Source organism: Pristis pectinata, chromosome 34, assembly GCF_009764475.1.
Source record: "Pristis pectinata isolate sPriPec2 chromosome 34, sPriPec2.1.pri, whole genome shotgun sequence".
NCBI classification, from domain to species: domain Eukaryota; kingdom Metazoa; phylum Chordata; class Chondrichthyes; order Rhinopristiformes; family Pristidae; genus Pristis; species Pristis pectinata.
In genome coordinates, this window is record NC_067438.1 from 5,698,162 (window position 1) to 5,724,986 (window position 26,825).

Sequence of the window (26,825 nt, forward strand, 5' to 3'; positions counted from 1 at the left end):
TCATTCATAGGCAGCTGTGTCAATGACACACCGTTTCCAATCCACATTCACCCTCCACCCCACGTTACCTGCTGTGAACAGAGCAAGGACTCTTACCTCTGTCCACTGGCCAGCCATAGAGTCAGAATCAGAATTACTATCACTGACATATGTTGCGGAATTTGTTGTTTTGTGGCAGCAGTACAGTGCAAGACATAAAAATTACTATAAATTACAAAAATAGATAGTGCAAGAGAGGAATAACGAGGTAGTGTTCATGGACCGTTCAGAAATCTGATGGCGGAGGGGAAGAAGCTGTTCCTGAATTGTTGAGTGTGGGGTCTTCAGGCTCCTGTACCTCCTCCCTGATGGTAGTAACAAGAAGAGGGCATGTCCCGGATGGTGAGGGTTCTTAATGATGGATGCTGCTTTCTTGAGGCACCGCCTTTTGAAGATGTCCTCGATGGCTGGGAGGGTTGTGCCCGTGATGGAGCTGGCTGAGTCTACAATGCTCTGCAGCCCCTTTCGATCCCGCACATTGGAGCCTCCGTACCAGGCAGTGACGCAACCAGTCAGAATTCTCTCCACCGTACATCTGTAGAAATTTGCAAGAGCCTTTGGTGACGTACCAAATCTCCTCAAACTCCTAATGGTGCGGAGCTGCTGGTGTGCCTTCTTCGTGGTTTGCATCAATGTGTTGGGCCCAGGATGGATCTTATAACCATAGAACCATAGAACAATACGGCACAATACAGGCCCTTCGGCCCACCATGTTGTGCTGCCCTTCAAACCACACCTATGACTATCTAACCCCTTCCTCCCACATATCCCTCTAACTTAAATTCCTCCATATGCTTATCTAACAATCTCTTGAACTTGTCCAATGTATCAGCCTCCACCACCACCCCAGGCAGCGCATTCCATGCACCAACCACTCTCTGGGTGAAAAACCTCCCTCTGACATCACCCTTGAACTTCCCAACCATTACCTTAAACACCCCTTCTGAGGTGTTGACGCCCAGGAACTTGAAGCTGCTCACCCTTTCCACCGCTGACCCCTCAATGAAGACTGGTGTGTGTTCTTCCGACTTCCCCTTCCTGAAGTCCACAATCGATTCCTTGGTCTCGGTGATGTTGAGTACGAGGTTGTTGTTGCAACACTACACAACCAGCCGATCTGTCTCACTCCTGTATGCCTCCTCATCGCCGCCTGAGATTCTGCCAACAACGGTGGAGTCATGCTGTATGGAAACAGGCCTTTCAGCCCATCAAGTCGGCACCAACCTATTTACACTAGCCCGACACTGATCCTATTTTATTCTCCCCACATTCCCGTCAGAATCTCCCCCTCGTCTACACACTGGGAGCAATTTGCAGTGGGCACCTACTTGGCCAACCTTGGGGTGTGGGAGGAAATCAGAGCACCCAGGGGGAAACCCACGCAGTCACAGGGAGAACGTGAAAACTCCACACAGACGGCACCAGAGGTTGGGTTTGAACCCGGGTCGCTGGAGCTGTGAGGCAGTGTCTCTATCTGCTGCACCACCCTGATGTCTCTGAGAAACTCCAGTAGCTCCTGAAATAATTCTGAAGGCTGTTTAGTGCCTGATTATGTATGGGTGACTAAAGAAGTAAGATCAAATATCACAGAGATACAGATAAACAAATTAACATGCAGATGGAAAAAGGAAGAGATCTGTAAACAAGGAAAAGGTGAAGAAGGAGTAAACAATAAGAACCATAGAACATAGAACAGTACAGCACAATACAGGCCCTTCGGACCACAATGTTGTGCCGACCTTTAAACCTCGCCTAAGACGATCTAACCCCTTCCTCCCACATATCCCTCTATTTTAAATTCCTCCATATGCTTATCTAACGATCTCTTGAACTTGACCAATGTACCTGCCTCCACCACCACCCCAGGCAGCGCATTCCATGCACCAACCACTCTCTGGGTAAAAAACCTCCCTCTGATATCTCCCTTGAACTTCCCACCCATTACCTTAAAGCCATGCCCTCTTGTATTGAGCATTGGTGCCCTGGGAAAGAGGCGCCGGCTGTCCGCTCTATCTATTCCTCTCAATATCTTGTATACCTCTATCACGTCTCCCCTCATCCTCCTTCTCTCCAATGAGTAAAGCCCTATAGTCTCACCTCATAATCCATACTCTCCAATCCAGGCAGCATCCTGGTAAATCTCCTCTGCACCCTTTCCAATGCTTCCACATCCTTCCTATAATGAGGCGACCAGAACTGGACACAGTACTCCAAGTGTGGTCTAACCAGAGTTTTGTAGAGCTGCATCATTACCTCGCGGCTCTTAAACTCGATCCCACGACTTATGAAAGCTAACATCCCATAAGCTTTCTTAACTACCCTATCCACCTGTGAGGCCACTTTCAGTGATCTGTGGATATGAATCCCCAGATCCCTCTGCTCCTCACACTCCCCAGAATCCTGCCATTAACCTTGTACTCCACCTTGGAGTAAGTCCTTCCAAAGTGTACCACCCTCACACTTCTCTGGATTGAACTCCATCTGCCACTTCTCAGCCCAGCTCTGCATCCTTTCAATATCCTTCTGTAAGCTTCGACAGCCCTCGACACTATCCACAACACCACTGACCTTTATGTCATCTGCAAACTGCTAACCCACCCTTCCACCCTTCATCCAAGTCATTAATAAATATCACGAAATAAGCAGTTTAAAAAGCTGTAAAGAGACATCTAAATGTACAGAACTTCTGCTTTGAAGTAATAGCTTGCTGAAAGACAGACAGGACAGCTGCTGCTGGAGGGCCTGGTGGCTGCTGAGAGTGTATTGATGCTGCTGGGAAAGTCTGGCTGCTGCTGAAAGACACAGGCTGTTGGAAGAGACTGGCTGCTGGAAGAGTCTGACTGCTGCTGGGAGAAAATGGCCTCTGCTGGTGGGAGGGAGTCTGGTGGCTGGTGGGAGGGAGTCTGGTGGCTGGTGGAGAGAGACGGGCTGTTGATGGGGGAGAGACTGGCTTGCTGGTGAGGGGAGTCTGGCTGCTGCTGGGAGGAACTGGCTGCTGCTGGGAGGAATTGGCTACTGGGAGAGGCTGACATCTGCTGGGGGAGACTGGCTGTTGGTGGGGGAGAGACTGGTGGTGAGGGGAGTCTGGCTGCTTCTGGGAGGAACAGGCTGCTGGGAGAGGCTGGCATCTGCTGGGAGGAACTGGCTGCTGCTGGGGGAACTGGCTGCTGGGAGAGGCTGGTATCTGCTGGGGGAGACTGGCTGTTGGTGGGAGAGACTGCTGGTGAGGGGAGTCTGGCTGCTGCTGGGAGGAACTGGCTGCTGGGAGAGGCTGGCATCTGCTGGGAGGAACTGGCTGCTGCTGGGGGAACTGGCTGCTGGGAGAGGCTGGCATATGCTGGGATAGGCTTGGCATCTGCTGGGGGAGACTGGCTGTTGGTGGGGAGAGACTGCTGGTGAGGGGAGTCTGGCTGCTGCTGGGAGGAACTGGCTGCTGGGAGAGGCTGGCATCTGCTGGGAGGAACTCTGATGCTGGGGGAACTGGCTGCTGGGAGAGGCTGGCATATGCTGGGATAGGCTGGCATCTGCTGGGGAGGGACTGGCTGTTGGTGGGGAGAGACTGCTGGTGAGGGGAGTCTGGCTGCTGCTGGATGGAACTGGCTGCTGCTGGGAGGAACTGGCTGCTGGGAGAGGCTGGCATCTGCTGGGAGGAACGCTGCTGCTGGGGGAACTGGCTGCTGGGAGAGGCTGGCATATGCTGGGATAGGCTGGCATCTGCTGGGGGAGACTGGCTGTTGGTGGGGAGAGACTGCTGGTGAGGGGAGTCTGGCTGCTGCTGGGAGGAAATGCTGCTGGGAAAGGCGGGCATCTGCTGGGAGGAACTGGCTGCTGCTGGGGGAACTGGCTGCTGGGAGAGGCTGGCATATGCTGGGAGGAACCGGCTGTTGGTGGAAAGTCTCCCTGCTGGTGGGGAGAGAGGCTGGCTGCAGGTGAGGGGAGTCTGGCTGCTGGGAGAGACTGTCTCCTGGTGGGAGAAATTGTATGCTGGGGGAGATTTGCTGCTGGTGGGGAGGAGTGGCCCCTGCTGTGGAGACTGGATACTGCTGCTGCTGCTCTCTAATCAGGCACGGCGCGGGGCAGCCGCCGTCTCCAGGCAGCGTGGGGTCTTGGCGCTGCGGCAGTGCGCAGGCGCGGGAGCGGAGGCAGCTGCGCGGACCGGAGCGGGGAGGAGGAGGAGCGGCCCGGCCTCGGCTCGCAGGCTTCGGAGCGGGGAGAGCGGAGCGGGGGGGTGGGGAGAGAGACGGACGGCGGGGGAGTGACAGACGGACAGAGAGAGAGAACGAGGCAGGAATCAGGCGGCGGAAGGGAGAGAGAGAAGCCTAGGACGGAGGGCCGGAGGCGAGTACGCATGCGCACAACGAGACCGGAGGGGATGTCGGTGGGGACGGGAGGTGGGGACGGGAGGTGGGAGGTGGGGACGGGAGGTGGGGGGGAGAGGGACGGGGGGAGGGGGACGCGGGGGGAGGGGGCGGGGGACGGGACATGGGGGGGGAGGGGACGCGGGGGGGGAGGGGACGGGACATGGGGGGGAGGGGGACGCGGGGGGGAGGGGACGGGACATGGGGGGGAGGGGGACGCGGGGGGGGAGGGGGACGGACATGGGGGGGAGGGGACGCGGGGGGGAGGGGGACGCGGGGGGGAGGGGGACGGACATGGGGGGGGGAGGGGGACGCGGGGGGGAGGGGGACGGGACATGGGGGGGAGGGGGACGCGGGGGGGAGGGGGACGGGACATGGGGGGGAGGGGACGCGGGGGGGAGGGGGACGGGACATGGGGGGGAGGGGGAGCGGGGGGGAGGGGGACGGGACATGGGGGGGAGGGGGACGCGGGGGGAGGGGGACGGGACATGGGGGGGAGGGGGACGCGGGGGGGAGGGGGAGGGGACGGGACGCGGGGGGGGAGGGGGAGGGGGACGGGACGGGGGGGGGAGGGGGACGCGGGGGGGAGGGGGGAGGGGGGGGGGGAGGGGGGGGACGCGGGGGGGAGGGGGACGGGGGGGGAGGGGGAGGGGGACGACGCGGGGGGGAGGGGGAGGGGGACGGGACGCGGGGGGAGGGGGACGCGGGGGGGACGCGGGGAGGGGGAGGGGGACGCGGGGAGGGGGACGGGACGCGGGGGGGAGGGGGAGGGGGACGGGACGCGGGGGGAGGGGGAGGGGGACGGGACGGGGGGGAGGGGGACGCCGGGAGGGGGAGGGGGACGGGACATGGGGGGGAGGGGGACGCGGGGAGGGGGAGGGGGACGGGACATGGGGGGGAGGGGGACGCGGGGAGGGGGAGGGGGACGGGACATGGGGGGGAGGGGGACGCGGGGAGGGGGAGGGGGACGCGGGGAGGGGGAGGGGAGGGGGACGGGACATGGGGGGGAGGGGGGAGGGGGAGGGGGACGGGACATGGGGGGGAGGGGGGAGGGGGAGGGGGACGGGACATGGGGGGGAGGGGGACGCGGGGAGGGGGAGGGGGACGGGACATGGGGGGGAGGGGGACGCGGGGAGGGGAGGGGGACGGGACATGGGGGGGAGGGGGACGCGGGGAGGGGGACGGGACGGGGGGGAGGGGGACGCGGGGAGGGGGACGGGACGTGGGGGGAGGGGGATGTGGGGGGGAGGGGGACGGGACGTGGGGGGGAGGGGGACTCGGGGAGGGGGACGGGAAGTTGGGGGAGGGGGACCGGGGACGGGACGTGGGGGGGAGGGGGAAGTGGGGAGGGGAGGGGGACGGGACGTGGGGGGGAGGGGGACGCGGGGAGGGGGATGGGACGTGGGGGGAGGGGGACGCGGGGAGAGGGTGGGGGATGGGACGTGGGCGGGACGGGACGGTGGGGGGAGGGAGGAGGTGGGGGGACGCGGGGGTGGGGGATGAGGCTGGGAGGGGAACGTTGGGGTGGGGAAGGAGGGGGATACGTGGGGATGGGGAGGAGGTGGGTGGGGGACATGGGGGAAGGGGATGTTGGGGTGGATGTGGGTGGGGATGGGGTGTATGGATGACGCGGGGTGGGGGAGGGAACGTGTGTGTGCGGGAGGTCGTGGTGGGGGAGGGGATGGGGTGTGCAGGAATCAGGAGGGGAGAAGGGGGGATGGTGGATGCAGAGGGTATAAGGGAGGATGCGCGGAGAGGAGGGGGTACGGGGAGGGTTGTAATAAATGGCAGGCCAGGGTGAAGGGGAAATGTGATGTCTGAGGGTATGGAGGGGTGCGAGTGTTAATTGGGAGTGCTGCACTGGGGTATAGTGATAACTGTGTGAGCCATATGATGGGGGTCATGGTGTTATAATTGGGACCCCCAGTGCCTTGGGTGGTTGGTCGGCTACAGTGATAATTATGGATTCTCTGTGATTGTTGGGGTGCCAGTGCCTGGGTGACTTTCTGATCTTAATGATGAGCAATATTTTTTCAACCTCTCGCTCTCGCTCGCTCTCTCTCTCTCTCTCTCTCTAAATATTTGGAGCATACTACCTCACATTCCATCCACCTCCACCACCACACTGCACCCCCCCACCGACCTGTGAAATGGCTCCAGCCCCTCTTGTGGTAGATATTGTGGGTCGGCCTCTTGTCACTCTCCTCAGTAACCACATACCTTATGGAACAAAGTCTTCCTTAATTTGAGGTTCTGCCAAGAGAGAAGACAACTCAGAATTATAAAAGTGCTGTTGTGTTTTGTGATTTGTTTTATTTTAAGATATAGTTTCTTCATAATATATACAGTAAATGCCTTTCTTTATGTTCATTGTTCCATTAATTCGATGCATTCTCTTAGAATACATCAACGCCTCCTTAAACAATACACCAACGAAGTGTTTGAGAGGCTGCTGCACAGGGCCCAGCCCCTGCGTGTCCAGTGGTGGCAGGACCTGAGACTGTGGTTCTTCCCACAGAGCCACTGCAGGGGCTGTACCCACAGTGTGTCCTTCACAGACTTTTGTACCTTTGAATGTGCTAGTCAACAGCATTGAGCAGACCAAGTGCGTCTTTTACCAAGCTGACAAATCTTCCAGAAATAGTTGTTTGTCTTGGTATGCATCCTTGGGTACAGCCTGTAGAGTAGAGTCGAGTGTTACAGAGCTACTGGGGATGAACTTCAACAGGGACCACTGCATCCCTTTCTGGACCTTCCTGACAAACGCACTGTCTGTGAGGAGGTGTGATTCATTTGGTCCTCGTTACTGAGAACGGGGGGAGATTTCCACCCTGCCAGGCAGGCTTTTCTGCTCCTTCCAGCCTCTCTTAGGTTTGAGTGTCAAGCACAAGTCAACTACAGTCTTGCTCACGTGTAGCTTAAGGAAGGAAATTGTATCAGTTGTATTGATGGAGAGCATTGTAAGGTGGGGTGTAAAATCAGTACTGCATCTGACAATTTCTGCTCATTAACTTTGCAAATCTTCTGCAGAAACAGCTTGGCAAGGTAACTGAGGTATTAAGGAGGATCAACCCAGAATAATTCGAATTAAGTTGCAAGAACAAGGCAAAGAAATGTACATTTAAGCTTGTAAAAAGAAAGTTTGCTTTTAGTGTCAGGAAATTATTCATTGATGTGGACTAGACCTTTAGATTGAGAACAGTTACAGTCGATATAGTCTAATTGGACTTCAGTAAGACCTTTGATAAGGTCCTATCTGGGCGACTGCTCCAAAAGATGAGATGTTTATGGATCCAGGGCAAGTTCCCAAATTAGTTCTAAAATTGGCTTGGTGATGCGAGGCAGAGGATGAGGGTTGTTTTTCCAATTGGAAGCCTATGATCTGTGGTGTCCTGCAGGCATTTGTTGCTATTGGTTTATTATTGTCACTTGTACCGAGGTACAGTGGAAAAACTTGTCTTGCATACCGATCATACAGATCAATTCATTCACAATGCATTGAGGTAGTACAGGATAAAAACAATAACAGTACAGAGTAAAGTGTCACAGCTACAGAGGAAGTGCAGTGCAATAAGGTGCAAGGTCACAACAAGGTAGATTTTGAGGTCAAGAGTCCATCTTATCATATAGGGAATCGTTCAATAGTCTTATAACAGCGGGATAGAAGCTGTCCTTGAGCCTGGTGGTATGTGCCCTCAGGGTCCTCTTGTCTTCTGCCTGATGAGAGACGGGAGAAGTGAAGGTTCTGGGTGGGTGGGGTCTTTGATTATGCTGGTTGCTTCACTAAGGCAGCGAGAAGTATAGACAGAGTCCATGGAGGGGAGGCTGGTTTCCGTGATGTGCTGGGCTGTATCCACAACTCTCTGCAGTTTCTTGCGGTCCCTGGCAGAGCAGTTGCCGTACCAAGCCATGATGCATCCAGATAGGATGCTTTCTATGGTGCATTGATAAAAGTTGGAGAGTGTCAAAGGGGACATTCCAAGTTTCTTTAGCTTTCTGAGGAAGTAGAGGTGCTGGTGAGCTTTCTTGGTTGTGGCGTCTACTTGGTTGGACCAGGACAGGCTATTGGTGATGTTCACTCCTGGGAACTTGAAGCTCTCAACCCTCTCGAGCTCAGCACTGTTGATGTAGATGGGAGCATGTGCACCGCCCCCCCCCCCCCCCCCCCCTTTCTGAAGTCAATGACCAGCTTTTGTTTTGCTGACATTGAGGGAAAGGTTGTTCTCATGTTACTAGGCTCTCTATCTCCCTCCTGTACTCTGACTCATTGTCATTTGAGATACGGTCCACTACGGTGGTATCATCTGCAAACTTGTAGATGGAGTTAGAGCAGAATCATGATTATATAGGGAGTAGAGTAGAGGGCTGAGGATACAGCCTTGTGGGGCACCAGTGTTGAGAATAATCGTGCTGGAGGTGTTGCTGCCTATCCTCACTGATTGCAGTCTGTTGGTTGGGAAGTCAAGGATCCATTTGTAGAGGGAGGTGTTGAGTCCCAGGTCTCGGAGTTTGGTGATGGGTTTGCTTGGAATTATAGTATTTAAGGCAGAGCAGTAGTCAATAAACAATAGTCTAACGTAGGTGTCTTTACTGTCTAGATGCTCCAGAGATGAGTGTAGGGCCAGGGAGATGGCGTCCACTGTAGACCGGTTTGGTGGTAGGTGAATTGCAGTGGGTTGAGGTTGTCTGGGAGGCTGGAGTTAGTGTGTGCCATGACCACCTCTCAAAGCACTTCATGATGGTGGATGTCAGACCCACTGGGCAGTAGTCATTAAGGCATGTTACCTTGTTTTTCTTAGGTATTGGGATGATATTGGTGGTCTTAAAACAGGTGGGAACCTCAGATTGAAGCAGGGAAGAGGTTAAATATGTCTGCAAATACCCCCGCCAGCTGATCACCATCCGGGCCAGGTGCTTTCCGTGGGTTCGCTCTCCGGAAGACTGATCTTGCATCCTTAATGATGACCACGGGTTCAAGTGCATTGGAGGCTGTCGGGGTGGGTGGTGACAACTAATCCCCTTCTGTTCAAAACGTGCATAGAACGCGTTCAGCTCATCAGGAAGGTTGCGCTGTTGTTGGCGATGCTGCCCGACTTCGTTTTATAGCCCATTATAGCATGTAAGCCCTGCCACAACTGAGCAGGGACTCAGTTTGTTGCTAGGACTGTTGCTATTTGTTATGTACGCTAATGATCTGGATGTGAGTGTAGATGACATGAAGATTGCTGGTGTGGTTGTAAGTGAGGAGAATGGTCTTCGATTACAGAGAGATACCGATAAGTTGGTAAAATGGGCACTGCAGCAGCAAGTGGAATTCAATTCCAAAAAATGCAAGGTGACCCATTTTGTGAGGGCTAATGAGGTATATATAATGAATGGTAGGACTCTGGGAAGTACCGAGAAATAGAAGGTTGGTGAACGTGTCCAAGGATCCCTGAAGGCAGCTGCACAGATAAGTAAGGTGATGAAGAAGGCATACAAGATAACATCGACAATTCCTCTCCCCCCACAGATGCTGCTCGACCCGCTAAGTTCCTCCAGCAGATTGTCTGTTGCTCCACATTCCAGTATCTGTAGTCTCTTGTGTCTCCAGTCGTACAAGATTTTTGCCTTCATTAGTCGGTGCCTAGAGTATAAGAGCAGGGAGGTTATGCTGCAACTTTATAGATCTTTGTTCGGGGCATAGCTGGAGTATTGTGCGTAGGTTGCCATAGAGTAGGAGCGATGTGATAGCACTGGAGGGAGTGCAGAGATGATTTACCAGGACATTGCTGCAATGGTGTTTGTCATTTATGAGAAGAGACTCAATGTATTGGTTTTGTTTTCTTGGAGCAGATGAGGCCGAGGGGGGTCTTGACTGAGATGTACAAAATTATGAGGTGCATGGGTAAGGTAGACAGTAAGAAATTTTTCCACTTAGCAGAGGTGTCTATAACCAGAGGCATAGATTAAAGTGAGGGGATTTGAAGATTATTTTCAACCAGTTGAAAGCTGAAATGTGCTGGAGGGGGTGGTGGAGGCAGAGACTCTCAGAACATCTAGACCAGTGCTTGAATCACCATGCCATAGAAAGTCTGTGACACAACAGATTGCAGATGCCGGAATCTGGAGCAACAAACAATCTGCTGGAGGACATCAGCGGGTCGAGCAGCATCGGTGGCTGGGGGGAGGGGGGGTGGGTGGCTGGTGGGGAATAGTTGACACAGATGCTGCTCGACCCGCTGAGTTCCTCCAGCAGATTGTGTATGGCATAGAAAGCTATGGACCAAGTGTTGGAAAATGGAATTAGTATTGATAGTATTTTATGGTTGGCATAGACGTGATGGGCTGAAGGGCCTGTTTCCATGTTGTAGGACTCTGACTAACAGGAGCAACAGGATCAGGTTTTTTTTTCTGGATGCACAGCCGACCTCATCCAAAATTGCTTTGTGACATGAAAGAGTAAACAGCTTACTGGCGTCATTGAAACTAGTGTCTGGTACTTAAGCAAGCTTACTGCTGTGTGGAGAAGGTTGACTATGCTGATTCCTGGGATGAAGAGGTGGATTGATGAGAAATGACTGGAATGTAAAAGAATGAGAGGTGATGTTGTTGAAACAAGGGCCTTGATAGGATTGATGCTTTGTTTTGTGGCAATCCCACAGCCTTGCTACTAACAACACATTACATGGGCAATTGTACTGGTAGCTGCTCTAATGAACCCATGTGGATTTACCCTATCAGAGCCCTTCCTTTAGTTCCGTTAATCCTGTTTCCCTCTGTCTGCTACTGAAAACTAACTTGTTTTTTTCCTTTCCCTGTTCTGATTGAGAGTCCTTGACCTGAAACGTTAACTGTTTTTTCAGATGCTGCCTGTCCTGCTGAATGTTTCCACCATTTTCTGTTTTTAGTCTGGAAGGGCTGTGGTTCAGGATTTAAGGGGCTTATTTTCTGAATGAGGGAAATGAAGAGAAATTTATTGTGAAGGTCACGAATCCTTTCTACCTCAGAATTGTATACATCTGCTTCCTGGGGTAATATTCGGGTTCTTGAATGTTCTGGGTGGCTCAACTGAGTACGGTCAAGGATGAGAGAGATTTTTAGACTCTGGGGGAATTGCATTAAGAGTAGCAGGCAGGAAAGTGGAACTAAACCCAGATCAGATTGAATTGGGGGCCAGGTTCGAGGGGAGGTATGGCTGACAACTCCTTTTTCTTTCATTCTCCTAAATTTGTGCCAAGTTCGTGACCACCACTGTGTCAGAATTATGACAGAATAAATGTGATAACTGTATGATCAACCTCGAAACTGACCATATATGCAAACAGATGGCCTGGATTTATTTGTGATACTGTCTCAATTGTACAGTTTTAATACCTTCCTCTTTGCTCCACCTGTTCACTCATGAAAATGCCATTGTCTGCTGCCTGTTCCTTCACCTCCATAACAATGCTGCTGCTCACACATTTTGCATGTGGTTTGTTTATGCACCAGTGGTTACGTAAATAGTGGGAACCATGTCCCAAACAATCACAGAGATGATGCCACACATAGTTGGCTTTAACTAGATAAGCTCAGCCAACAGTTGAGCTGGGGTTTGAGCCGGGTATGATCAAATTTAAGTGTGCGTATGTTTTAGTGTTTCCTCCATACCCTTTTACCCTCAGTTTGGCTAAAGATGATAACAGTGAAGATGGGGCTCCTTCACATATTGGTCATCCACGGTCAACATTTTGAGCCGTTGCATTAATCCAACTTGGGCAGTAATATTTTTTTATGAGACTATCATTCATTCTGGTGCAGTTGGTCCACTTTCCAGCCAGGATTGTGACTGAGATTGTTGCAACTCATTTTTGATATCCAAAAACGTCTTAAATCTTTGGAATGCCTTCTGCAATCCGAGCATGTTCCAAGATGCACTAGAGCCGGTAGCGTACTTGTTTAAGTGCAGTCACTGTTAGAATGTTGGAAAGGAGGCAGTCAACTTGTGCAGACAAACAGCAATTCTAAGTAAAAGCAGAAAGTGCTGGAAATGCTCAGTACGTTGGGCCGCATCTGTAGGAAGGGAAACAGCCAACGTTTCAGGTTGAAGGCACTTCGTCAGAACTGGGAAGGAGAGTCAAGAAGCTTGTTAAGCTCCAGGGAGGGTGTCTCTGATTGGTGTAACTGGAGGGAGCATGGGGATAAGCCATAAACAAGGTGGTCTGCTTAATGAGTGAGTGGGAGCAGTTAGAGAGTGAGAACATAGGAGTTACAAAATGCAGAGCAGGAAGACGTGCCCAGCAGGCCAGGCTGGGCATGTCCTCCACACGTGGCCCAGTACATGCTGTATATACCTCCCCTCTGCAACATAGTCTCACGCAGTCTTTTGCATCCATTGAGGACAGACTTCAAGGCTCATGTTTAATGAAACTGACAGCGATGCAGTACTAGGGCTACAAAGTCTTGCCCTAGATTTTGTGCGCACGTGTCAGGAATGGACAGTGACCTGGTGCTACGAAAACAGAAAATTGCTGGAAGAACTCAGCCAGTCAAGCAGCATCTGCAGAAAGAGAAACCGATTAATGTCTTTGGTCAGGGATGCTTCTTCAGAACTGGGGAAGAATGGAGGTGTTACAGTTTTTGAAATGGCTTGGGAAAGGAGTGATGTGTAAAGCAAAAGATTACCACATGGAGATCGGTTAAGACAATTCGGGTGATAAGGAGCAGGCGTACTGACTGTTAGGGAGGCATTGTAAAGAAACCAGATGAGAAAGGGACACGGGCATGCATTTGTTTCCATGATCTTACACTGCCACCAAGCAACTGGTAATCTTCTCAAAGGACCCAGGCAGCTAATGGGTGCTTGTCCCCTCTGTCTGGGCTTGATGTGAATCTAAGTTTCCTAAAGTACTGTAATTAATGAATCCCAATTTTTAATACGGAAAAGATGTGTATGAAGTACCATTTCAATTCTGAGTCTTCTGATCTTTTTCAGAGGAGAAGTAAAAGCCAGGGATGGCCATGATAGAAGTTACAGTGAAGACTCTGGACTCTCAGAGTAGAACCTATGAAGTTGAAGAAGAGGTGAGTGTCAACCCTGTTACCCCTTTTCTCAACCTAGCCATTGGTAGCAATCGCGGGGAGCTGATGTCTAGCCATTTTTTCTTCTTTGTTCGGTGGTGGGGGGGGGCTGGTGTGGGGGGGGAACAGGCGGTGGAGAGTGGCAGGCTTTATTCCCAGAGCTGAAATATCTGCTGCGATTATTATGTGCTTTTTCTGTATATCCTATTAAATAAAAAGAATCTTGTGGTTCTTTGTGTTCAGCTTTGGTCACCCTGCTATAGGAAAGGTGCCATTAAACTGGAAGGAGTGCAGAAGGGATTTTTGAGGATGTTGCCAGGATTTGAGAGACTGAGTTATGGAGAGAGCTTGAGCAGGTTGGGACTTCCTTCATTGGCACGTAGGAGAATGAGCGGTGTTAGATTTTTTTATTTTGGTGGATCTGTGAGGGCAATGTGCTTGATCATTGGACTCTGTTTTGGCTATGCTGATGTTTGTTCCCTTTCAGTTCACAGTCAAAGAATTCAAAGACCACATCTCCAGCTCAGTGAACATCCCAGCTGACAAACAGAGGCTCATTTACCAGGGCCGTGTCCTGCAAGATGACAAGAAGTTGAAAGATTATGGCAAGTATTAATCACAGCACTCTTATTTCATCTTGGCGATACTTCTGCACTCTTTTTCTGAATCTCCAGCCCCTCTCCTGAAGCCTAAGCTGTCATGGAATGGGCGTATTATACAATATTATCAGTCTTTAATGACGATCCTGTATCAACCACAGAGTTTGAAGTGGAGCAGGGCCTATGATTAGGGTCACAGCAGGCAGCAGGTTGTATAGCTAGCAAAGCTGATTTAGTGCATTAGCAAATTCTCTTTAAAGAGAAGAGGAAACAAACTACAGGAACTTCTCCCAATAAAGTCAAGCTAATTTCTTTAAAAAAAAGTGCAGTGAGAAAAAAGTGCAATGGTTGCCTTAAAATTAGGTGCATAAAAAATGATATCTGTTTCTTAGAGCAGTGTGGTCAGCAGGTTTGAGTGTCAGGGCATTATTCAGTCATCCCCACACTGTATTGTCCCCATTATGCCCTATCATGCAAAGCAAGCACACCTTTGGTTTCAATGGACAAGAATGTGCATACATTTCTAGCTAGCGTTGGGGAGGACGATAACCAAACAGCTCCGTTATTCCAATGCACTTGGATTAATTGTTGAGGAATCCACTGGTGCGTAACATATGGACAGTCTCCTCCTTGCTTGCCAAGGCAGATGTTTGCTGACGTTGTGTATTGATTGCTGGACGGAGTTTTTGCTTTTACAACTAAAGAAATTTACGAATCAGAAGGAGGCCATTTGTCCCATCGTGTCCACCCTAGCTGAAAAAAAGAGTTCTTGAGATTAACTTCGCTTTCTGGTTCTTGGCTGAACCACAGCCCATCTGATACTTGTCTGGGTACTTTGTGGGTGTCACCATCCCAATTTACAGCAGTAGGTTCCAATATCACAACCCTTTCAGTGAATTTCTTTTGTGTCTGTAATCCTTCTTTCCTCACTTCTAAACCTTCTCCATTAACTCTGCAATTAATGAAAATGTGTCTAAGAATGTCTTGCATTCAGGAAAGATAATCTCTGACAGGATGAATTTCTTAAATTAACTGGCCGTTGCTCCATTCCCCATGTGGGTGACTTGTGTAATATGAAAATCTGTTGAATTAGACAGAATTTTCCCAAGGCAACTGGGTCTCGGTGCACAATCTTAGTCGAGACTTCTGTTTCTGACAACTTCTGGAAGGATGTGACGGCTTTGGAAAGGGTACAGAAGAGGTTTACCAGGGTGCTGCCTGGATTAGAGGGTATGAGCTATAAGGAGAGGTTGGACAAACTTGGGTTGTTTTCTCTGGAGTGTCAGAAGCTGGTAGAGATGATAGGTGTTCATAAAATTATGACAGGCATAGAGTAGACAGTCAGAATCTTCTCCTCACGATAGAAATGTCAAGTACTAGAGGACATGCACTTAAGGTGAGAGGGGGTAAGTTTAAAGGAGGTGTGTGGGGCAAGGTTTTTACAGAGAGTGGTAGGTGCCTGGAACAGGCTGCCAGGGGTAGTGGTGGAAGCAGATACGATAGTGCCACTTAAGAGACTGTTAGATAGGCACATGAATATGCAAGGAATGGAGGGATATGGATCATATACAGGCAGAAGAGAGTATCACGTTCGGCACAGACTTCGTGGGCTCAAGGGCCAGTTCCTGTGCTGATCTGATTTCAATCACTGAACAATTTTCAAAGTAGATGTCAAGTTATAAAATTGAGTAACCTGCATTGGGAGGCAGGTTATCCTGAATTATTAATCCTCAAAATAAAAGCTCAGCAGTCCAGTGGTGGCCTTGTGGGAGCACTCCGAATCCAAGTTCATATCCGTTAACTCATTTTCTGGTTCCTCCATCTTCTCCAGATGTGCACCACAAAGTCATCCATTTGGTGGAGCGCGCTCCGCCACAGGCGCAGCCGGCGGCGGGAGGAACCTCGGCGGCGGGCACGTCCGTGCCGCACCCCGGTGGAGTGCGAGGGACGCCGGCTGGACCCCATGACCGGAATGCCAACAGCTATGTCATGGTGGGCACCTTCAATTTGCCAGTCAACCTTCTAGACCCTCAGCAGATACAGGTCAGTGGTGGAGAACCAGAGGGTCAGGGGGCAGGGAGTGGAGCCACCTGCTTTATAAGCGGGAGAGAACAGCTTCCATGCCTTGCCCAGTCGCTGCCCCCACTCCTCCCCTCCCTCCCAAAAAAAAACTGTGTTTTAACCTCAGGTGGCATGTCAGGCTTTCTGTTTCAGAACTATTGCAAGCTCTCTGCTTGCGATTTTAACTGCCAAAATGAATTACTTTGCGCCTCCATGGATTGAATAGGGGTCTATGAGTATTTGAGGCCCATCTTCACCTGTGACCCTTGGAGGCAACGGCTGTTTGCTCTTAAAGTGGCGCTTTTGATAAATGGTCCACACACATCCTGTCAGGTAGAGAGTGATTGAGAGGGTGACCAAAACCAAGGTGAGGGAGAAGAATTTTGACCAAGGCTTACTCTCCTCAAAAAAAAAAAGGTGAGAGAGCCAGTTCTTGGACTAAGTAGGTTGGAAGTTTTGCCAGATATGGTGCTGGGGGAGTGAGGTGGACGGTGTCGATGGGAGAACGTTAGGGTGAGAGCAATTATTGTATCCTAAGGTATAGATTTAACAGTGGACAAGGGCAAGAAGTAGAACTAAATTGGAGGAGGGCTAATGTCATTGGGATGAAAAGGGATCTAGTCATGGAGAAATACAGCTTGGAAGCAAACCCTTTGACTCAACTTGTCCATGCCAACCAAGATGCCCATCTCAGCTAGTCCCATTTGCCTGCATTTGGCCCATATCCCTCTAAACCTTTCCTAACAATGTACCTGTCTAAATGTCGTTATTGTACCTGCCTCAGCCACTTCCTCTGGCAGCTCGTTTTATATACTGACCACCTGCGTGAAGCAGTTTCCCCCCAGGTCCCTTTTAAATCTTTCCTCGCTTACCTTAAACCTATGCCCTCTAGTTTTTGGTTCCCTTTCCCTGTGAAAAAGACTGCACATTGACCCTATCTATGCTCCTCATGATCTTATACAGCTAAGATTAGCCCTCAGTCTCCTATGCTCCGAATAAAGCCCTAGCCTGTCCAACCTCTCCCTATAATTTAGGACCTCGAGTCCTGGCAACACCCTCGTAAATCTTCTTCGCACTCTTTCCAGCTTAATGATGTCTTTCCTATAACAGAGTGACCAAAACTGAACACACTGCTCCAGCTGTGGCCTCACCAGCGTCTTGTACAACTGCAACATAACGTCCCAGCTCCTATACTCGGTGCCCCGCCTGATGAAGGCCAGCGTGCCAAATGCCTTCATCAGTACCCTGTCTACCTGTGCCAGCGTAAAATGGAACCAAAAATTACCAGATAAAATAGCAAAAGAACAATAGATGATCTTTGGGGGTGCTGGGGGGGGACGTTTCAGGTAAAGTCACGGTGCGGTGTCACAATAGGGAATCCAAAGCCAGGGTTCCCTGCATGATGGGGGAGTTAGAAGATATGATGAAACAAAAAAAAAAGGTTACCATGCATGTCAGACCAGAGGGGAAGTGAACAAGAAAATTAGACTTCAAAGAGAGAATGAGTGTCCCAGGTTGATGAGTGAATTGGAGGTGAAGATAGCATAATGGCTTGCTGCAATCTTGATCCAAAGGAGGTGCCAGTGTAGTGGGAGGTGTGAAATGTGATACCTTTATTTAAGAAGGGATGCGAGGATATTCCAAGTAACTTCAATGTTGGTGATCTGTAAGGGTTTAAAAAAACAATGGTCAGGGAGAAATCTTAACGGGCACTTGGAGGAGTTTTGTGTTTGACTAACCCAGCTGAATTTATTTATGAAATGACAAGGAAAGTTGATGAAGAGAATGCAGTGATTGTCGTCTACATTGATATTTAAAAAAAAAGCACAACAAAATGGTTTGAAAATTGAGGCTAATGGAACAGGAGTACCAGTGTACATAAGACATTGACCTTCAGACAGAAAGTAGTAAGTCATTCAGGCAGTGGTGTTTCTTAAAGGTTAAAGCCAGGACATACGCTTTTTTTTGATGTATATTTATATAGGCCTGCCGTGAATGTTGCTATATAGAGTGAAGTTTACAATGTGCCAATGATACCAAACCGGTGAGGTGTTAAACAGGGAGGATGGTACCAGTTTTCCACAATGGGTTAGCAAAATGTGCAGGCAAATGGCATAGGGAATCGAATGCAGAGAGGTGTGAAGTGATGCATTTTGGGTAGAGTGGGCGGGAGGAGGGGATATAGTTCTAAAGTGGGATATGGGGATTCCCATGCATAGATCTTTGAAAGTGGCCAGTTACATTGAGAAAATAGCAAATTGCATGGATTGCAGGCCTTATATATAGAAATATTCAGTACAATAACACTGAAGTTATGTTGGACTCTTATAAAAGTTTTGGTTAGATCATAATTGAATGACTATTCCCAGTTCTGGTTGCCAAACTTGAGGAAAAATGTGGTCCTTGAGAGAATGCAGAGATTTATTATAGTCAATCCAGGGTTGAGGGATTTTAATTGGTTAAGCTGGAGAAGCTCCTTGTAGCGAAGAAGGTTTGGTATAGGTGGACAAGATGGAGGGATTTGGATAAGTTTGACAAAAAGTTGTTCTCATTAGTAGATGGTATAAGGACTAGGAGACGTGGATTTAAAGTTTACACAAGAAATACCAAGGTGGAGGGAGCATGCGGGCAGGAACTCCTATGCCCTGGGAGTGATAACAGCCTGGAACTTGCTGCCCATGAGAGGTTGGTGGGAGCTGAGATGATTGATAAGTTCAAAAACAAATTCACTAGGTACATGAGGGACATTAAGTGTGCAGGGCTATGAGAAAGCAGTGAAATGGGACCAACTGGATTCCATTTCAGAGAGTTGACATGGACCTGATGGGCTGCCTTCAATGCTGCTATGGTCTTTTAATGGGAAGCAAGGATTTTCACAAAGTAGAACAAAGGCAGTTGCTGATGTGTGTTTTCATTACCTTGTGGGTGCCAGGAGTGAGTTGTGGGGTTTGTCAATCAAACTGTTTGGCGTGCAAGTGGTGGGGGAGCGGTAGCTGAGTGACAGTAGAACAGAAGGACTCTCTCTGGTGTTCCAAAGACTCCATATTTCAGCATTACCCTCAGATTCTGCACTGCCATGATTTGTGGTCATTGTTTATTTATCCCACCCCGAGCAGAACTTGATCCTGTTGCTGTTTCCCTACACATACATCAACTGAGTATGAAAGAACCAAATCCATAATTGTGACAGGGATGTTTGTCTATAGTGAGCAAGTGAGCATCTGTTAGAAGTGTTGTGTGCATGCACCTTTCCTGTGCGATGTTGGCTGTTTCACATTAGTATTACCCCCTATTGCTGTATAAAAGAGCAAGCGGTGCCACGAGATCACCTGGTAGCACTAGAAATTAACATGCTTACCATTGCTATTAGGAATGGAGTAAAGTATAACTTTGCAGGTAGTCTTTAAAGACTGTACCAAGTCTGTCACCTTCCTCCACACAGTGTATCCTGCGCTCATCTTGCGGCTATGCTCGCTTCTTTGAGGCAGCTCAAGGCTCCCTAATAACTTGCGAATGCATGCACGTCGCAGAAGGGCACGTCTTTTTGCTGCGTGTTCTTCTCCCCCCCACCCCACCCCCAAATCCATGCCACCGATTTTACGGTGTGGGGTTATCTCCACACGGCTGCTGCGGTGTCGTCCCGATGATGTTTCCTTTCCGTGTTGTTACAGCAATCAGTGCAGCAGGTGATGGCAGGTTTGGGTGAGGCTGGTCGAAGTGCACGAGTCACAACTTCCACCGGGGTAAGTGATAGTGTGTGTCTTTTTGTGACTGCGTTCTATTCGGGTGTGGGGTTATCAGGTGCACGGGCTGCCTGGAGCAGTCGCTGCCTTTTCAAGTTGTCCCTCTTCAGCCTTGGAAATCCAATTTAATTCTATTAAGACTCCCTTCAGTGAAAAGCTTGCACTTTACATCCAAGTATGATGGTTGTTCTCCAGAGCTTACTGTGTAGTCTTGGCTGAGTATTTTGCACATGGGCATTTAGCATCGCTCTCTAAAAGCCACAGAGTTGAAACTTGAACTACTTACACCCGTTTTTCTATTTAGGGGGTTGCTAGAATTACTGGCTGTCGCAGATGAGAGCTTGTTAAGGACCCACATATGTTGCCTGTGGTGCAGTTGATAAATTCTACCTGGAGCCAAGGTGGTGAATATCTAGAATGAGCTGCCAGAGGAGATGGAGGCAGATACAGTTACATTTGGGAGAGGTACTTGGATAGGGAAGACGTGGATGAGTACAGCTTAATACGGGCAAATGGGATTAGTGTAGATAGGCTTCACAGAGGGCTGAAGTTTCTATGATTCTGATACAAATATGGATGAAGGATGGAGACTGTGAAGGCAGAAGAGAAGTTACCAGGATTGTGCAGTTTGTACAGGCCGTACATCTCAACGATCTGGGCTTGGGAATTGAGAGAGGTATTGAAATTAAACTCTTGTGGGTCATGATAAATTGAGGAAGATTGCAGAAGACCACAGGAGTATGAGAATGGTGCAACGTGTTACATTTTTGGAAGTAATGGAGTGGAGGGAATGTATGTTGGCAGATACGCAAGGTCATTGAAGATGGCAGTGTAGATTATGCTGTATCCAGAAATGTAATGCAGAAGAAATGAGATTTTTAAAAAAACTGGAGATGCTGGAAATCTAAATAAAAACAGAATTGCTGGAAATGTTCAGCAAGTCGGGCAGCATCTGTGAGGAAGGAAATGATTACTGTTTCAGTCAGAGACCCTTTCTCAGAACTGGGAAAGATGGGTTAAGAAGGGTAATTTTAAGTTTCAGAGAAGGTTGCGGTAAGTAAGGGATAGGACAAAGGGAATATCTGTGACGGCGAGACCAGGTCAAGTAGGTTAAGAAGGGTAATTTTAAGTTTCAGAGAAGGTTGCAGTAAGTAAGGGACAGGACAAAGGGAATATCTGTGATAGGGCGAGACCAGGTTAAGTAGATTAATGGGGGTGTTAGAGCATGGTTATGCTTCTTTGTGTTGTGTGTTGCCACTGGCAGGGCTGTGGGACATGCCCAACAGGTCAAACTGTGCTAATGAAGAGGGAAAGATTGATCAAAATCACAGACACGTGGGCTCATTATAGGTCCTGCCCAGGTTACGACAAGGTTCCGCTCTTGTGAACTTCTCATAACCTGGACAGTTGGCAAGTGGGACATGCAGCCGTGAACCGAGTTCCCAGGCGGCAGAAGATGCCTGCAGCAGCCGGCAAATCCATCCTGCCAGTCTTCCAAGCACTCGCTCATCTGTACGGGCTGTGCATAAATTGGGCAATCATAACATGGGGAGGACCTGCAGGCAGAAATAGCCAGTTCTGACAAAGACAGATAAAGCAAGTTACTTAAAGATGGAGAATTCAATAGCAAGTCCTGGTGGCTGCAGCGTACCCAGATGGAAGATGAAGTGTTGCTCCTCAAGCTTGTGTTGAATCTCATTGTAACAGTGTAGGAGACCACAGGCAATAGCTCTGAGTGGGGCAGAAAATTAAAATGGCAGATTACAGGGAGCTCGGGTTGCTCCTGCAGTATGAACATAGGTGCTCTGCACAGTGCTGACCCATCTGCATTTGGTTTCTCCAATGTTAGAGCAAACCGCATTACGAAGTGAGGCAAGACTCATCTCGTGCAAGACTAGACAATTTAGTTTTTCCTACTGTCTTTAATAAGCTCTGTAAAGAAGCAGTGAATGAGGTGCTGCACAGATTCACCAGGGTGTTGCCTGAGACCAGAAGCTGATGAAACTAGACTAAGATGGAGCAGAGAATGATGATCCTTGTAAGGTTTTCTAGATTGCAAAGCAAATTATTGATTGCTCTCTCTTGCAGACAATAGGGCATAAATTAAGACAATTAAGTTTGGAGAAATTTAAAAACATCTTTATCCATGGTTGTTAAAGTATGGGAAATTTTGTTACTGTGATGAAAGTCCTTTTAAAGGAGAACCAAGGAGTTTTTAAGGGGTGGGTAGTGTCAGGTAAGTGGCAGCAGGTTAGAAAGGACATGAGAAGCACAGAATTGATTGACTGATTGCCTGTTTGTTCCAAAATATTTTATAATATTGCATTGCAGCAAAGAATGAGTTTTGACCAAGGCAGCTACTACCTTTCCCTCCAAATGAGTCCACTCTGTGTAGTTCATTGAATATCCTTCTTAATGAAAAAATTATGAGCAATACACACAAAATGCTGCAGGAATAATAAAAAAAATTATACTTTGTAGGAGCTGCAGATTGGGTAAGAGCAAATGAGGTGGAAGGGCCATGTAAAGCGATTCAGCCCCTGCTCACTGTTGCTGCTGGTTCTTCTGCAGAAGCTTAGGATCGAGATGACTTGCTTCCACTTTGGTGTTGTGGGCTCTGAGGTGGCTGATGAGGCCAGTGGGGGAACTGCAGACTCCCCCACAGATGGGGCAAGAGCTGCCTGATGGGGTGGGTAGGAGGGTAGTTTTTGAGGTGGTATTGCTCCTTCCATCACTTCCATGGGGCTTCTGTGTGCTCCCAAAGCATGGACTTGAGGTTCTCAATATCATCATAAAGCAGTATCTCCACTTGGAGATCCCCAGGAGTTGCTAGAGATGTTGCTGAATCTTCTGGCCACCCGATCTCTCTTCTTGACCGAGTTTGGAATAGAGTGTTTCCAGAGTCCAAATTCGGGCTTGTGGATGATGTGGACTATCTACTGTAACCAAATAAGTATGACTCGGATCAATTAAGGTATTACATTCAGGCTTGATACCAGAGGATTGGGGGAAGTGCTAGGATTGTTGGGCAGGATACTGATGTTGGCTTGCTTATCCTTTCAGTGAATTTGGATGATTTTTGTGGAAGCACCATTGGGGTAACTTTCCAATATGTTGAGATGCCTGCTGCACTATATAGGAGGGCAGGCATCTCTGCTGCCCGATAGACCACGAATTCTGTGCCAGGTCTTGACCTTCAAATACTCTTTTCCCTCAGTTGACCAAAGGCTGTGCTGGCACGTTGAAGGTGGTGATGAATTTGCTGATAGGTGTCAAAGTCGAGTTTATTGTCATGTGCATGAGTACATGTATGCACAGGTGCAATGTAAAACTTACTTGCAACAGCATCACAGGCATATAGCATCAGATAGGTAGCTCACAAGAAAAACATATTTTAAACATCAATTATGCACAATTTTTACAAGAAAGATATGGGAAGTGTCCCATGTTTATCAGGGTTCCCTGCTGGTCAGTGGTTAATTCTATTGCTTAATGCAAGTCAGGGAGACCAGTAAGACCCTAACTGCAATACTCAGCAGTATTTTGAGCTTATCTGATCCAGGGAGGTATTACATTTAGGCTGGATATGAGAGGATTGGGGGAAGTGCTAAGTAGGGCAGGCACGGCAGTGTAGCGGTTAGCGTAACGCTATTACAGCGCCAGCGACCCAGGTTCAAATCCGGCAGCTGTCTAAGGAGTTGGTACGTTATCCCCATGTCTGCGTGGGTTTCCTCCGGGTGCTCCGGTTTCATCCCACATTCCAAAGACGTACGGGTTAGGAAGTTGTGGACGTGCTATGTTGGCGCTGGGAGCGTGGCGACACTTGCGGGCTGCCCCCAGAACACTCGACGCAAAAGCTGCATTTCACTGTGTGTTTTGATGTACATGTGACTAATAAAGTTATCTTAAACTGGAGAAAGTACTATGCAGGATGCTTCATTTCATGATGCATTTGGAAGCCCAGCTATTGTGATTATTGGAGAGCTGATAATACCCTTAGATGTGGTGGCATGATGATTAAGTTACAGGACTAGCAGCCAGAGTTCTGGACCACTGATTTAGAGAAATGAGTTTGAATCCCATCAGGGCAGTTGTGGAATTTACTTTCTTTCAAATAAATCTGGAGTTGTGGGGGAGACAAATCTGGTTTCTGTAATAGGAGCAAGGAGAGCAATGTACCTCGGAAGGGAATCTGCCAGCATGGTTCCAGACCCACCAGTGTGGTTGGCTATTCCTCCTCAGTTTAGGGACAATTAGAGATGGACAATGAATGCTGACATTGCCAACAGTAACTACATCCTGGATCCATATAGCTGTGTAAATAACTGATTACAGGAAGGAAAAGGAGGCAAGCAAAATGATATTTAGAAGATGAAGTTTCCACTAGAGGTTTGACCCTCCCTGCATGTTACCAGTTCTAGGTCCACTCAAAGCGATTTGGATCTCATCTGACTCCCACATCAATCCGAGAATATTGGGGAAACTTTAGGACCATTAGAACTTTGCAAGATGGGAATCGTTCCAGTGAGTTTTGGGCAGTCTCTGAGGGTTCACGTACAGCTGTATGTCAGTGCTGCCTGTGTCTTGATATTTAGTAATGGTTTGAATCTAAATGCTCCCTGTTATAGTTTATTGGGTGTTGAGAGGAGGAGCTTAATTATTGTGTAATGGATAAGATAAGATATCTTTATTAGTCACATGTACATTGAAACACACAGTGAAATGCATCTTTTGCATAGAGTGTTCTGGGGGCAGCCTGCAAGTGTCACCACGCTTCTGGCGCCAACATAGCATGCCCACAACTTCCTAACCCGTACGTCTTTGGAATGTGGGAGGAAACTGGAGAACCCGGAGGAGTACCTGACATAAGGACAGAGGGTGTAATTTAATGACATAGAATTGGATAGAATGTGACCAAACAGGCCATCTGATCCACCTGATGCTTCTCCAAACCCATCCATTGTCCTCAGCCTGTCTTTCTATTCCCCTTCCTCTCCTGTACTCATCCATTTTCCCATTGGAAGTATCTAAACTGCCTCTTCCACTTAATAAACCAGCATTGTAACCATTGCTGGATTTATTAGTAACCATTTCTGTACCTTGTGATAGTTTTAGATTCCCCACAAGTGGACACGTTCTCTCTACATCAGCACCTATTCATATTTTTAAAAGTTATCTGCAAGTCTAAAAAGATCTGGCCTTTCCATTCAGATGTAATCTTTCAGTTCTACTTCTCTCATAAATCTTTCTTCTCATTATGTTCCCAGTGCTTCTATCCTGCTTTAATAATAGGAAAACTTCAGATGTGCTCAGTTTTCAAGTGTAGCCTGCCAGGTCCTATACATGTAACATAGCTTCGCTGCTTTTTGTTGTCATATTTCTATTAGAAATAAATCCCAGTGCTTTGGCGTTTTGAATTGCCTTGCTGACCTGCTTTGTTCATGTCCTCAGTGGGGTGTGAGCTGGTACAGTGTGTTTCTTTGTGCCAGAATGAGTTCTGATGATCCCTCTTGGCCTTCTCTGAGCTACCCACCTTCACAGAACCCGTCTTCAGCCAATTCAGTTCGATCCCCTTGAGAGCACTGGATACAGAAAGGGCATGGGTCCAACAGCATCCATCCTGCAGCGCTGAGGACGTGCTGCACAATCTACTGAGTCTCTCGTCAAGCTTATTCCAGTACAGTTGCAACACCGACATCGGCCTGATAATTTGGGAGTTTGGCCACATACATCTGGTACACATGAAACAAGATAACTCAGTCATCAGCCAAGAGATGGAACATGATTGACAGTGGTCTCGGCTGACATCTCACTTGGTCATCAATGCTCAGTCTGGGTTTTAACAGGGACACTTGCTTATAGATGTCATTGGAAGCTTGGACCTAAGAGCTTGAGGTGAGAGTGACTTCCCTTAACATCAAGGCAGCATTTTTACTGAATGCGACATCAAGGAGCCTTGCAAGAGACAGGGTTTGTACAAAGTTGTTGGAAGCCACTCATTTCAGACCTGGGACATCAGTGAAGGAGTTCCTCAAGTGCAGTCTTGTGCCCAAAGATTGCCCAACCATCCATTATTAGATCAAGTGGGGATGTTTGCTGGCAACTGTGCAATATCAGATAATAAAGTAATACACATCTGGATGTGGCAAGATGTGGACAACATGAGGCTTGGGCAGATAAGAGGCAAATAATGTTTTGTGCCACATCCTTCCCATAAAATGACAGAGAGTGCCTGCCTGCTGGCCCCTGACACTTAACAACAAGTATATTGTAAACTTGCCCCATCATCCACATCCTGAGGGTCACCATTGACCATGAATACAGTAATGGGCTGGAGACTAGGGATTCCACAGTGAGTGATGCAACTCCCAAGGCCTTTCCACCATCCTTTAGGCATGGGTCAGGAATGTGATGGCAAAGAATACACTTAGTTGTGGATGAGTACAGCTCCAAGCTCCAACAATATTCAAGAAGCTTGATACCCCAGTTTTGACCAAGGGTCTTCGACCTGAAGCATAAGCTCTGTTTCTCTTCCTACAGATGTGGTCTGACCGGCAGAGTATTTGCAGCATTTTCTATTTTTATGTTACCATCTGGGATATTTGATTTACTCTGTATCCATAGCCTAAGGAGAAATTTCTTGATGATATTAGAATGGTGTAACTTGTTACTGCAAATAATGGATGAGATGAATAGCTTTGATGCTTCCAAAAGGAAATTGGATGAACTTCCGGGAGACAAAGGAACAGGTGCTGAAAGGCTGGAAAGATTAAATGAGAGCGATACTAGTTTTCAGGAGAAACTCCAGTATGACTTCAGTATGTGGGGTGGAGTACATGCCCATCTGCATCAATGGTGCTGAGGTGGAGATGTTTGAGTGCTTCAAGTTCTTAGGTGTAAATAATGTGTCCTGGTCCAGCTATATGGACATTGCGGTCAAGAAAGCTCAACAGCGCCTCTACTTCCTCAGAAGGCAAAGGAAA

The 26,825-nt window shown here is 48.8% G+C and overlaps 1 protein-coding gene across 1 annotated transcript in view; it reads left to right on the forward strand.

Annotated features, from left to right (window-relative positions):
* The first annotated feature begins 4,196 nt into the window (after window positions 1-4,196).
* LOC127586117 (large proline-rich protein bag6-like) overlaps window positions 4,197-26,825 on the forward strand; it is an 87,952-nt gene continuing 65,323 nt past the window's right edge. Inside the window, 5 exon segments of the mRNA XM_052043964.1 lie at window positions 4,197-4,377; window positions 13,354-13,442; window positions 13,927-14,044; window positions 15,870-16,081; window positions 19,771-19,842. Coding sequence (XP_051899924.1) covers window positions 13,374-13,442; window positions 13,927-14,044; window positions 15,870-16,081; window positions 19,771-19,842 — 471 coding nt within the window. The 5' untranslated portion in view covers window positions 4,197-4,377; window positions 13,354-13,373.